The sequence below is a fragment of the Vitis riparia genome, chromosome 4 (genome assembly GCF_004353265.1).
Source record: "Vitis riparia cultivar Riparia Gloire de Montpellier isolate 1030 chromosome 4, EGFV_Vit.rip_1.0, whole genome shotgun sequence".
NCBI classification, from domain to species: Eukaryota; Viridiplantae; Streptophyta; class Magnoliopsida; order Vitales; family Vitaceae; genus Vitis; species Vitis riparia.
Window position 1 is genome coordinate 15,525,979 of NC_048434.1, and position 15,027 is coordinate 15,541,005.

The 15,027-nt window shown below is 32.5% G+C and overlaps 1 protein-coding gene across 1 annotated transcript; it reads left to right on the top strand.

The window, feature by feature from the left end:
- Positions 1 to 799: 799 nt before the first annotated feature.
- LOC117912433 (tyrosine decarboxylase 1-like) lies at positions 800 to 2,630 on the top strand. Its single transcript, XM_034827009.1, has one exon. The coding sequence runs from the start codon at positions 859 to 861 to the stop codon at positions 2,347 to 2,349; it is 1,491 nt and encodes a 496-aa protein (XP_034682900.1). The 5' UTR covers positions 800 to 858; the 3' UTR covers positions 2,350 to 2,630.
- Positions 2,631 to 15,027: the final 12,397 nt, after the last annotated feature.

The following is a 15,027-nucleotide window of genomic DNA, read 5'->3' on the forward strand; positions in this document are numbered from 1 at the left end:
AAGTCATCCACAATTTTTTCAACCAAACCATTGAAAACATGGTTAACACACACCTACATGGACACATAACTTAGGAAGGATACGAAATTTGTGTCACTGTAAAAGGGTATTACACTAACTATACAAGGGAAATGTATCAAGTATACAATGGTGTACAAAGCTCCTAATAAGTTTTGTACTATTTTAAAATAACTTGAGTTTGACATTAAGACGATTATTGATAGTGTTTTTTTTTTTTTTTTTAATACCAAATTATGTCATTAAGACCTTCCTTACAAAAATTAATAAATAGAAAATAAAATTAAAATCAATCATGTTTGAATTGTTCATTATAAGTAAATTAAATGAAATATATATTTTTACTATTTTGTCTTTATAAACATAATTTCATTGTTATCAATAGAGATTAAAAAATTATATTTAAATGGAATTAAAATAAAAAAAATATTTTCGTAACATTTTTACTTTTTTAAATCATTAATTTAAATTATTAAATTAGTTTTAAAATTAAAAATATTTATTGTAATTATAGTTTTGAAGATTCATGATTTTTATTTTATTACTTTTAAAAAATGGTTTTAATAAAAAAAATATTTATTTTAATGGTTTTCAATATTTAAATTTTTATTTAAAAATATTTAGGATTAATGTGGGAAATGTGATTTTTGACCGTTCTTTGGGACAGCAACCAGCTAATGTGATTGCTTCCAATAAATTATATGACCAAAACCTTAATTTTTGAGCCAAGTAGGCCCAAACAATTGTCCCTAAATACTATACCTTTCAAGAGTTTGAGACACCCACCTTTGAACCTTACAAATCATAACAGCTCGTTTCAAAGTTTCTTATCTTTGTACAATGGGCAGCCTCTCCTTCAACACCTTCAGCCCTCTGGATCCACAGAGTTTCTCCGAGGAGTCCAAAATGGTAGTCGATTTCATTGCTGATTACTATAAAAATGTGGAGAAGTACCCAGTTCAAAGCCAAGTTGATCCTGGGTACCTCATGCACCATTGCCCAGACACTGCCCCATATTGTCCAGAGCCCTTGGAAACCATTCTCAAAGATGTATCTGATAGCATCATTCCAGGCCTCACTCACTGGCAGAGCCCCAACTTCTTTGGCTATTTCCAAGCAAATGCTAGCACTGCTGGCTTTCTTGGTGAGATGCTTTGCACTGGACTTAACGTGGTAGGCTTCAACTGGATCGCTTCGCCTGCCGCCACTGAACTCGAATCCATTGTGATGGATTGGGTTGGGAAAATGCTTATGCTTCCACCTTCATTTCTTTTCTCAGGAGGTGGTGGCGGTGTCTTGCATGGAAGTACCTGTGAGGCCATAATTTGTAGTTTAGCTGCTGCAAGGGACAAAGTTCTCAAAAAGATCGGCCATCATAAAATAACTAAGTTGGTGGTCTATGGTTCTGATCAAACACATTCCACCCTTCAAAAGGCCTCAAAGTTGGTTGGTATTCCAACCTCAAATTTTCGAAGCCTCCCCACTTCATTTTCAAATGATTTTGCACTATGCCCAGACGATGTTCGCACAGCAATGGAGGAGGACATTGGAGCTGGCCTTGTTCCGTTGTTTCTTTGTGCCACTGTGGGAACCACATCCTCTGGGGCTGTTGATCCTCTGGAGGCGCTAGGGCACGTCGCAAAGGACTTCAAGGTGTGGCTCCACATTGATGCAGCTTATGCAGGAAGTGCCTGTATATGTCCCGAATTCAGGCACCATTTGAATGGGGTTGAACTCGCACACTCGATTAGTATGAACCCCCACAAATGGCTCCTCACCAACATGGACTGCTGTTGTCTATGGATTAAAGAACCAAAGCTATTTGTGGATTCATTATCAACTGCTCCTGAGTATCTGAGGAACAATGCAAGCGAATCAAAGAAGGTCATAGACTACAAAGATTGGCAAATAGCACTAAGCAGAAGATTCAGGGCCATCAAAGTTTGGGTGGTGATTCGAAGGCATGGCTTGGACAACCTCATGTTCCATATACGCAGCGATGTAAACTTGGCCAAGCGATTCGAGGCACATGTAGCCACAGATCCCAGATTTGAGGTTGTGGTGCCGAGAAGGTTTGCACTGGTGTGCTTCAGACTGAGGCCCAGAGAAGAAGGGGAGGGCACAGAACTGAACTCAAGGCTGCTAATGGCTGTCAATGGAAGTGGTGCTGCATTCATGACTCATGCAGTGGTGGGTGGGATTTATATCATACGCTGTGCAATTGGGTCCACATTGACTGAGAGTAGGCATGTTGATAGTCTATGGAAGCTCATTCAGGAAAAGGCTCAACTCGTACTGCAGGAGCCTTGTTTGGCGCTGGAGGAAGACTAGTAATATAATTACGTACTCTGTTGGGTCTAATAATGCATGTCTCTTTCTCATTTTAGAAGGATATTGTTATGTATGAAAAAAATAAGATCTCTACTGATCTTCAGTAGACATCATATCGTAGTAAGGGGTGCGTTACGTATGATGTGAAGAACTATGATCGACAATAATAAATCTCGAGCATAGATCCTTGCATAGGAGTAAGTGTAACCTCATTGCATGCTGTTGTCCGTTGGTATTGCAATTATTCTAGTGAAATAAATGCGCATTTGGTTTTTATTGCCTTTTTTGTTGTGGTCTCAGGTAAAGAAAATATTGATATCAGTTACGGTTACATTATATTTGGTTCTAAAAAGTACTCAAAAGAAAGAAAGAAAAATCCTTTATTTGGTTGTCTTATTGAAAAATACCAATAAAAATTAAGTATAATTTAAATTAATTAAAAAATTATACTTTTCAAATTATTTAATCTTTATATAAAATATTTAAAATAAATGAAATAAGTTTGAAACAATATATAAAAATAATTTTAAACAACAATGCCAAGTTGTACAAATTAATGAGACTTAAATAAACATGTGATATGAAATTTAATCACGCTTTTTTTTTTTTCATACACACCGAATTGGTATCTTATCATAAACATGCATTACTTCTTCAAAACTCATTCATTCACAATTTGTAAAATAAGAAAAGAAAGTTACATTGTTACACTATTTTTATTTTTTATCTTATCATAAAACTCCTATAGACTCCCAAGATGCGGTATTGTTCCTTTCACTTGAACTTTCCAACGAAAATAATGTTGTTGGAAGTTCATGAGTTGATGGACTAGTGATCTCTTGCAAACCTTCTTTTGTTTGTTCATGAATGTAGCACTTTCGCACTCGTATGCATAATGATCATGTTTTTTACAATTATAGTACTGAATTTGATATTTATCATATGTTTTCCTTTCATTTTTCCTTTAAGTTGAGCCGTCTTCTATGTCTTCTTGAAGAACGTGAATATTAGCTTGTTCTCATTATTTATCATGAATTGGAACCACCTCTACCTCTATTTCTTTGGTTAGGACTATGTCCACAACTATATCCATGATTATTTTGACTCAAGGTTTGAAATATCGAGAAATTTTGCTAAGATATCTGCAAAATATTAGATATTAATAAGCCTCCAAGCGAAATTCTCCACTAAAATCTCAACCAATAGAAAAATCAGAATTTTTTGGAAAAAATCATCAAAACATTGATGATATATCAGTTTCAACGATAAAATTGGCAATATTTCTGTTGGTTCATTGCTATTGTAAAAAAATAGCCAAAAAAAAAAAAAAAAATCAACTAAATTTCACTAAAGTTTTTTAAAAAATAGGCGAAAAATCAACCCCGATTATCTCTTCCAAGGATGAAAAAATTTGGGTCCGATTCACCATGTGCCTCCATCAAATCTTCTCTCCTGACTTGGTCAAAGGCGATCAAACCCTAAAAATGGGGATGGGTTGTAAATCAACCCTCTTTATCTCTTCCAAAGATGAAAAATTTTCGGTCTAGTTCACTAGGTGCCTCAATCAATTCTCAATTCTTCTCTCCTGCCTTGGTCAAAGGCGGTCAAACCCCAAAAATGGAGGTGGATTGTTGCAAATGTGGCACCACATGACCATAGGCAAGTTTGTCCTTTTCAATATCATTCACTAAAACATATATATATATATATACACATTAAAATTTGTCATAAAAACAAAATATTCAATGAATATTTTTATAAATTAATTAATTTCAATTATTTTATTTTTAAATTGCATTTAATTGATTACTAAAAATATAAAAACTTTCATGATAAATTTTCTTAATAGATTTTTTTATACCATTATATATTAATTAAATATTTTAAAAATATTATACATATATAATCTTATTTTATATAAGTAAATACATTTGAATTAAATGGACCATAATTTTAATGTTAAATGTATTTTAAAATTAAACATATTATAATTAAATATTACAATATTATTGTTGAACAATATTTAATGTAACTTAATAATGAATATATATTTACAAAATTCATATTTTTTATCTATGCACATGATATTATCATTGAATAAGACAAATTATATCATACAAATATTAATTTTGTTCGACAAAACAACTTCAAAATATTTATTATTATTTCTTATATCATTTTTTGAGTTTTTCTTAATTTTTTTTATGAGTTTTTATCAATTTTCGTTCCATCATTATTTTGTGTTAAAATATTCACCAATATTTCCCAATATATTCTGATATTCAAAACCAATATTTTCATCCTTGTTTTAACTTCTTTCATTACTAAAATCTCTCTTTATTATCTTTTAATGTAAGTTTTTGGTTGAAGAACTTGGCTCAATTTTCCTATATTCTTCCTTTCTAATTTTTCTTCATGGGCTTATAATAATAAACTCATAAGTTGATCAATGGACATAAAGTATAAATGTTTAGATTCTTTGGTGGCCACAATAATATTATCAAACTTTGAATTTTAAGATCAAAATATTTTCTAGATTAGATAAGTGTCATTTCAAACATTTCTTTTTAATATATTCAAAATCTCCAATACTCTTAAAATTTAATATAAAAAAATGATTTTGACTCTTTCACATTCAAACTTTCAAATTCTTCTTTAAGAGTTTGAAGATGAACTCTTTTATCTTATCAATCCTTTTAGGTCAATTTTGTAGTATCTCCCATGTTTTTGTGGCAATGATTACACTAGAAATTTTCTCAAAAGTGCTTGCATTCATTTTTTGATAGATGAGAATAAGAGTTTTCTTGTCTTTCTTCCTTATATCTTTTTAAAAGAAATCTCTTTGATTTTAGGATAGAGTGGTTCATCTTATATCATCTTGTAGCCTTTCACTACACCCTCTCATACATCTTGGGAACCAAACAATCCTTTATCTTGATATTTACTTTAATTATTGTAATTGTCTTGGTTAAATTGAAAACCTTGGATGGGTACATCCCATGACAATTTTTTTTTTTTTTAGCTCTAATATCAATTTGTTGGAGTAATAGGGCTAAAAACATACAAACAATTACATAGACCAAATAAATAACTGAAAAAATTAAGAAAAATTTATTATCTTCTACCACTCTTATTGTTCAACTATTAGACATTTCTTTATTTATAGATATTTTTACCTAGAAAATAGATAGGGATGACCATTTTGAATGGGTACGAGTTTTTTAGGGTTTGAGTTAGGCATATCCTTATTCATGTCATAATCCTATCAACTTATATAACCTATTTAATAAATGGGTTGTGTTGAAGGTTTGACCACTCAATCTCTTTGTCTTGTTTACTTTATTGTTTCAAAATGACACAAAAATACTACTCATCATGATAACCCAATCTGCAAGGTAATCAATGACGAAAGCAATCTATCTCATGAGCATCTAGTTAAATGATCCACCCATGTTCCTCGGGTGAAACCTGATGTGATCCATCTCTGTCTCAACAAATCCATGTAGGGAGGTCCTTTTACAATTAATCATCGAAAGCCCCATACTAGTACTCAATCTAAAACCAAGTTGGTTGTTGTCCCAATCTCAAGGATACTCAAAGAAAAAAAGGGAAATATGCCCTAGTATAAGATATGATGTCAAAGTCATGAGGTAAATAACCAACACCTATCATCCATCCTCGTACTACTGCACAAACAAAATCTCGTCAAGGGAGGAGAATATGCCCTAGTATAATATTTGATGTCGAAGTCATGAGGTAAACAACAAACAATGATCATCCATCTATGTATTGTTGCCCGAACACAATCTCATCAAGGAGAGAGGAATATGCCCCAGTATAGATATCTGATGTACAATAAAGAATATGTCAAAATCAATTAAACATCCTTATAACCATAAATAAGGATAGTCATACCGTCCAACAACAACTAGGAACCTTGGAGAAAGGTGGAAAATGCCCCAGTATAGGTATCTAATGCATAACAAAAGGATGAATCCAACATCATCAATCAACTATCTCTAGCTCAACAATAATCCACTAGTCCATCTTAGAAATACTTCGCAAATGGAACCTAGAATCATGAAACCGTCAATGAGCTCAACAATGCTTCACTAGAACTGATATCATCTCAACATACTCCATTAGAGATCTCTGATCGGTGAAAATGCCTAAGCTCGAAGTAGGGGCTCATCTTAATCAAATGAAAGGGGAATATGCCCCAGTATGATAGCCGATACACAGTAGAAGGGGAAACCAGACAATATCAAATATCATTCATAAAATGAAGCAATTGTCTACATCCATCACTAAATCACCTCCAAGCATAAAAAAAAACATCTCTCAGAAGAAGAAATAGGACGACGTCTATATATCAACCAAATCCAAACACCAACCTAAGTAGAGGTTGTCAAAGATAGCATCTGATCTCATGGTCTAAGGGTGGTCTTAAGACACAGGACATAACGTAGGCCAAGGTGAAAAGGTAAAAGAAATGAAGGGAAACTAGGCTCAAATACCCGATGATCAAACCCAAACCCTTGTGTATAGTGTAATGCATAGAAAAATATCATGAGCCATGGACCTAAAGGTAACCAAAGGAAATGTCGATGGTGAAACTAGAGAAAGATAAGTGGTCAAACCATCTATGAAACATGTGAATGATGTGAAAAAGGAGTTGAATCATAAATGTGTATCAATATGTAGGAAATGAATAAAAGGTGGAACGAAGATCTAGAAAGAGGTGATGAGATACAAAATAAGACAATGGAAAGTGGAATGAATAATGATCAACCCATATTAGTACAATAAAGGAAAGTCATATCACCAATGATGGAATGGTGGATAAGACAACAATTCGGAGACCTTAGTAAAAGGTCACCCATCTTTCATACCTAATACATATCTACCATGATCCAAGAAGCATATGATCTCATTGAACTCTCACATGAACCCTCGACATTCCAAATGCATAACAAGAGTGGCTCAAGGAGTGAAAACTCATATAAAAATCTCACAAGCATCCACAATGACAAATATACCCAATAAACAGACCTTAAAAGATGACGTAGTGCCTAATGGAGCAGATACCATATACAAATATATCATTGCGTTTTTTTTTTTTGAATGTGCATGCTTTGATCATCAATAAATCGAACTCCAATGGGAAAGATATAAGGAATGAACAACTCTCTCAATCACTGATGGATACATGAACACCATCTTATTAGATAACCTCTCAAACTAAATCTTCGAATCAATGCCAAATGATGGGATGAATGGAGTGATATGACTGCCCTCTTTACACAAGAAGTGAATAATCATCACCCAAGGAAAAGAAGAGATAAGATGAAACAAATAATGATAAAAGCAAGAAAGAGAATGAAATGTGATGATAGTAAAATAAACAACGGGGTTGATAAGGAGATGGTAACAAGAATGAGAAGATAGGCCTATAAGTCTAAAGCTCATGAGACTTTCCTAGCAAAGCATGCATATATATCAAAGGGCCCCAACCCAAGTGTAGAAATGCTAATCAAGCTATAAGAAAGAAAAAAGGCTTTAACATACCACGTGAGGATAAATGGGCTAGCACTAGTCTAATATATAGATAGAGGTGATAAAGTGTAAGGTTACCGAAATGATGCCACCCATCCTATGACCATGTCTCAAATGTAATACTTCTTCAACTTATCCACATTGGTAGGGTCTGAGAACTGGTCTATATCCAGATATGTCAATCATATTTCCTCTCTAGGGTCAACTCTCTAATGACATGTGGCGTACTCCAAGTAAGTCTCTAAGGTCTTCTAGAATAAATGAATCTCAATGACCATAACTGGGCTAACATCATCCTCAAACATATCATCAACATAAGCGGAATCCCCAACATAATAAACCGAATCTCTTCTGAACTCTCAACGATGAAGATCTCAAGCATATCAAGAGAGTGAACTATCTCTGGCTAATTTGTGCTACCATCCAACTATCATCCAACACATCCATCTCATGCTCGTCATGAAGAAAACCATGTCAATCAAATCTTCCATCTTAAGAAAAACTAACATCCTCTACAAGAACTCTCATCAGATAAACTTTGACTTAGTATCCATTAAACTCATCATATGTATGATGTCACACTCAACAATGTCACTGGCTAACTGGGTGATGGGTGGGAGTAGTGAATCACAGGACATCTCATCATGAACTAGATGTTATCTACCTCACTGTCCATCAATCTTCTGGCTCAAACCCTACTAATGCCTCCTGAATAGAGTCATGGTGACTATAAGTTGAATCAACTATAGCATGCTAAGGATCCATACTTGACTGCTCTAAAACCCTGATCAATCTATCTCCAACCCTAATCTAAGAAGTCGAATCCAAACCAAAACGAATAACACTCCTATAAGGTACAAAGACACAAAGAGAAATGACATGAAGGAAGCTAGAAAATGGTGGAAACGCACTAATCACAATAGAAAGGTGGCCCAACTGAAACTCAAACATGTAACAATCTCTTAGCACACCAAAAAGAGACCATGAAGAGGATAACTAAACCCAATTGTGACCAAGGCAGCTTTGAAAGTCCACAGATGCACCCACTGTAGGAATGAGATCTTAATTGGATCTAGGTTAACATAAAAGGTTAAGATGGCTCTATAAGATAAAATGGGTGGGTTAAAGGATCCCTAGCAGAAGCGATCGTACCTCCAGTGGTACATAACCCTCTGCACGCCTCTAAGGAGATGGGGTGCTTCCATGCAAGGTGGTCATCACCTTACACATGTACTTCTCGCTTTTCCAGGGGGTTTCCTAATGGTGAAGGCTCTCTCATATCTCAACACTCAGGGTAATCTAAAGTGCACAGTGAAGGATGTGGGTGCATCCGAAAAACCTAAGATCTAAAGTGAGAAGGTAAACATAGACAAGCAATCATACAATCATGCAGGAGCAAGGGTTGTCATGCAACAAGCAATCATACCAAGTGGATAGGTATCATATAAACAAAGTCTTATTTAGCATATGTGAGAGTGAATCATGCTGAAGTGAACAAAAAAATCAAGTGATCATCCAAGATAAATGAGTATAAAGACATGTTAAGATAGCAAACCAATCAAGCAAGCAAACTAAATCATATTGCCTAAAAAAATGAGGTACTTTCTAATCGACCAATTAAACGCCACATTTTCCTCAACTAGTGTTCAAGCTTGATCCTAAAAATCTCTAGCGGAGTTGCCAATTTGTGGACCCACATTTTTCATGTGCGCCCTCACTCAATCAGCGAGACTTCACTTTTATTGGTGAAAAATTAGTTTTGGAAAAGTCGAAGTCGCTACTTATTTTATTTTATTTAAAGGGAAAATAAAATAAGAAAGAAAACCCTAAAGAAGTGACTCCATAGTTTTTGGAAAAGCGTGTCTTTGAAAAACCCGGGTCTAGGTCTGGGGATCGGGTTACCTATTGGGAAGGTACCTGTAAAAGATAGCACCTCTCTAAGCCCTACAAAGGTCTCCATTGACTAAGTTGAGGGAAATATGACAATTAATTTGGTTGATTATAGATAGCTAGGTAGACTAGGTGATTTCAAAAATAGCATGCCAAACAGTAAAACCAACCACAATCATAAAGAAGATTTAGGGTGTGTACCTGGATTGCTTCTCAAGTGCTATCACAAGACATTAATGGTTAGTTTGGAAAATAAAACACACAACATATATTTTACCCTAGTCTCTTAATCAAACATGGCAAGCTAAACAAACAATCAAAAAGATGTTTTGAACAGGTTGAGAATCACATACGAAGCAATACATAACGATCATAAATAAAGCAATGCATAATTTATGGAATTAAGATATGAAGGTAAGAAGCATACTTGAATATCATAGGTAACTTGTAATGTGCTTCCACAAGACATGAGGGGTTAGATTATAAATAATAAAATAAAGAAATCCTAACATGCTTATCATCTAATTAGCATAGAAAAAATTATCAAAGTATACGAAATCATTAATTATCACATACATCTTGTATATAATTCCTACAAACATAGATAGATATTATTACAACAAGTAGCAAAGGTGGTAGCAAAGATGAATTTTGAAAAGATTTTCTTATGTTGGGGTTTCACCAATTCCCCAATTGATATACACAAATCTAGCCTAGAATTATCCCATTTGTTTGGGACCACAAGCTTGGATTCGTGTCTTAATCAAAACCGTAGTTTTTATTGAAAATTGAGAAAGATATAAACCGATCAAAACATGGTTGCATATTATTTAAGAAAACGAGATTTTGATTCCAAGGACTCTAAATGAAATTTTAAAATAGATTTTAATGAGGAACATTTTAAGAAAAGTATTTTATTTTAAAATAAAAGAAATTATTTTGAAAACAACAAAACAACATACCAAACAAAACCAAAGAAAACAAAATTACAAAGTAAAATTTTTGACAACTGAGCAAACCAAAGTGTGAGAATGGAGGCCAATCTTCACTATTTTCTGATGGCCTCTAAAAGGAAAATGTGACAAGAGACTGCCAAAATGATAAACTATTAAAACTTAGATTAAATAAACTAATGAGATATCCATCAAGAATTAATGACTAAGATTCAAGGAACACATCAATTGAGAATAACAATCTAGAACTAACATGGGATCAATTAACACACAAACACATTTAAACTAAAAAATAAATTAGAACTAAACTAAATTGGAATTAAAAAAAAAATGAACTTTATCTAACATGATTAACTAAACTATTGGATTAAAATCAATAGCACACTTAAACTAAAAGATAGATTAAAGCTAAACTAATTCAGAATTTAAAAAATATAAACTTTATGATTATTTAAACTAATGAACCAAGTGCATCTAAATAGGCCTAGGGTGGCTAAGTGGGCCGAGGGTGGTACCTAATAGACCAAGTACATCCAAATGGGCCTAGGGTGCCTAAGTGGGCCTGAGGTGTGCCTAATGGGCCAAGTGCATCTAAATGGGCCTAGGGTGCCTAAGTGGGCCTAAGGTGGTGCCTAACGAGCCAAGTGCATCTAAATGGGCCTGGGATACCTAAGTGGGACTAAGGTGGTTAGGACATTGTCTAAGTGACCTAAACATGCCTAAGTGTGCTATCCTAAAAAGAAAGGAAAATTTGAGTCTAAATTAGGGGCTTCCAAAGGTCACAATAAGGGGTCGTCAGATAAATTCCTTAACTAGAGTCTTCGAAGTGGCTCAAAAGAAGATAAGTACATGAGTAGTAATGGGCCACCAAGGAATTACTGTAAAGTACCGAACAAACACATAATAGGACATGTGCTAGGAGGATAAAATTGAGGGTCTACATGAGGACTTGAGATGAGGGGTGACCAAGACGACAATACCAAGACTCCATGGTGGGTTTGTTGGCGAGAAAGGCATGTGATTTGGTTGTGGAGGTTGAGGATGACGTTGGCCACNAAAATAATATCTTGTATCAATGTGTTTGCTTTGATCATAAAAAAATTGGATTTTTTTATAATGCAATTACAGACATATTATCCACATAGATCCCTATATATATATATATATATATATTTTGTGGATAATTAAGCTTCTTCAACAATTTTTTGAGTTAAACTGCATGTCATATGTATGATGTTGCTGAAAAAATTCTACTAACAAACTTTAATTATTAGAAAGTGAGTAATATGAATTGTAATCAAATGTATTTTTTATGTAACAAAAAATTATTGACATTCTTCGTACACACACACACACACACACACACATATATATATATATATATATATATGAAAGTCAAGTAGTGTAGGCCTCTAACTAAACTTTTATATTATATTAACTCAACATTTTATTGGTATTTTTAATAATCAAATTATACATATTCATGATGGTAAACTTCTTGTGAATTTCTTTTACATGAGCAATAAAAGAAAACTCTTTGAGTTGCTTCACTTCTAGGCTAAGATTGTATGACACAGACAACTGTCGATCACTTCAAACTCTTGATCATTAGTTCTTTAAACTCTCCAAACATCATTAGATTGTTTCTAGTAATTAAAGATCAATCATCCACTTAGAGACATACAAGTTAGAAACATATAAGTATTATGTGACTCTTCTATTCACTTTTATATTGAGAGCATGTTTACCAAGGTATTTAATAAAATTATTTTTGTAAAAATATTTCCAACGAGATGTGGTATTATACCTTTCACTTGAAACTTTCCAACGAAAATAATGTTATTGGAAGTTCATGAGTTGATGGACTAGTGATCTCTTGCAAACCTTCTTTTGTTGTTCAAGCATTCCGTATTCATATGCATAATGATCATATTTTTTACAATTATAGTACTGATTCGAGATTTATCGTATGTTTCCTTTCATTTTTCCTTTAAGTTGAGTCGTCTTCCATGTCTTCTAGAAGAACGTGAATTTTAGCTTGCTCTCATTATTTATTATGAATTGGAACCACCTCTACCTCTATTTCTTTGGTTACGACTATGTCCACAACTATATCCATGATTATTTTGACTCAAGGTTTGAAATATCGGGAAATTTTGCTGAGATATCAACAAAATATTAGATATTAATAAGCCTCCAAGCGAAATTCTCCACCAAAAGCTCAACCAATAGAAAAATCAGAAAATTTTGGGAAAAAATCATCAAAACATTGCCAATATATCAGTTTCAACGATAAAATTGGCAATGTTTCCGTTGGTTCATTGCTATTGTAAAACATAGCCAAAAAAAATAAACTAAATTTCACCGAATTTTTTTGCAAAAATAGGGGAAAAATCAATCCCCATTATCTCTTCGAAGGATGAAAAATTGGGGTCCAATTCACCATGTGCCTCCATCAAATCTTCTCTCCTGCCTTGGTCAAAGGCGATCAAACCCCAAAAATGGGGATGGGTTGTAAGTCAACCCTCTTTATCTCTTCCAAGGATAAAAATTTTTTGGTCCAGTTCACCAGGTGGCTCAGTCAATTCTTCTCTCCTGCCTTGGTCAAAGGCTGTCAAACCCCAAAAATGGAGGTGGATTGTTGCGGATGTGGCAACACATGACCACTAGGCAAGTTTGTCCTTTTCAATATCATTCACTAATATATATATATATATATAAATTGGTCATAAAAACAAAATATTCAATGAATATTTTTATAAATTAATTAATTTCAATTATTTTATTTTTAATTTCATTTAATTGATTACTAAAATATAAAAACTTTCATGATAAATTTCTTATAGATTTTTTATACCATTTATATATTAATTAAATATTAAAAATATTATACATATATCATCTTATTTTATATAAGTAAATACATTTGAATTAAATGGATCATAATTTTAATGTTAAATGTATTTTAAAATTAAACATATTATAATTAAATATTACAATTATTTTCGAACAATATTTAATGTAACTTAATAATAAATATATATTTACAAAATTCATATTTTTTATCTATGCACATGATATTATCATTGAATAAGAAAAATTATATCATACAAATATTAATTTTTTCAACAAAACAACTTCAAAATATTTATTATTATTTCTTATATCATTTTTAGAGTTTTTCTTAATATTTTTATGAGTGTTTATCAATTTTCGTTCCATCATTGTTTTGTGTTAAAATATTCACCGATATTTCCCAATATATTCTGATATCCATAAAATCAAATTACCGATATATTTGTCAAAACCAATATTTTCATCCTTGTTTTAACTTCTTTCATTACTAAAATTTCTCTTTATTATCTTTTAATGTAAGTTTTTGGTTTAAGAACTTGGCTCAATTTTCCTATATCCTTCCTTTCTAATTTTTCTTCATGGGCTTATAATAATAAACTCATAAGTTGATCAATGGACATAAAGTATAAATGTTTATATTCTTTGGTGGGCATAATAATATTATCAAACTTTGAATTTTAAGATCAAAATATCTTCTAGATTACATAAGTGTCATTTCAAACTTTCCCCATTTCTTTTCAATATATTCAAAATCTCCAATACTCTTAAATTTAATAAATAAAAAAAAATGATTTTGACTCTTTTATATTCAAACTTTCAAATTCTTCTTTAAGAGTTTGAAGATGAACTCTTTTATCTTATCAATCCTTTTAGGTCAATTTTGTAGTATCTCCCATGTTTTTTGGCAATGATTACACTAGAAATTTTCTCAAAAGTGCTTGCATTCATTGTTTGATAGATGAGATAAGAGTTTTCTTGTCTTTCTTCCTTATATCTTTTTAAAAGAAATCTCTTTGATTTTAGGATAGAGTGGTTCATCTTATATCATCTTGTAGCCTTTCACTACACCCTCTCATACATCTTGGGAACCAAACAATCCTTTATCTTGATATTTACTTTAATTATTGTAATTGTCTTGGTTGAATTGAAACCTTGGATGGGTACATCCCATGACAATTTTTTTTTTTTTTTTTTTTTAGCTCTAATATCAATTTGTTGGAGTAATAGGGTTAAAAACATACAAACAATTACATAGACCAAATAAATAACTGAAAAAATTAAGAAAAATTTATTTCTTCTACCACTCTTATTGTTCAACTATTACACATTTCTTATTTATAAATATTTATTCCTAGAAAATAGATAGGGATGACCATTTGAATGGGTAAGAGTTTTTGAGGGTTTGAGTTAGGCATATCCTTAT

Coding starts and splice junctions, on each gene's coding strand:
- LOC117912433 (XM_034827009.1), top strand. CDS start 859: ATGGGCAGCCTCTCCTTCAACACCTTCAGCCCTCTGGATCCACAGAGT.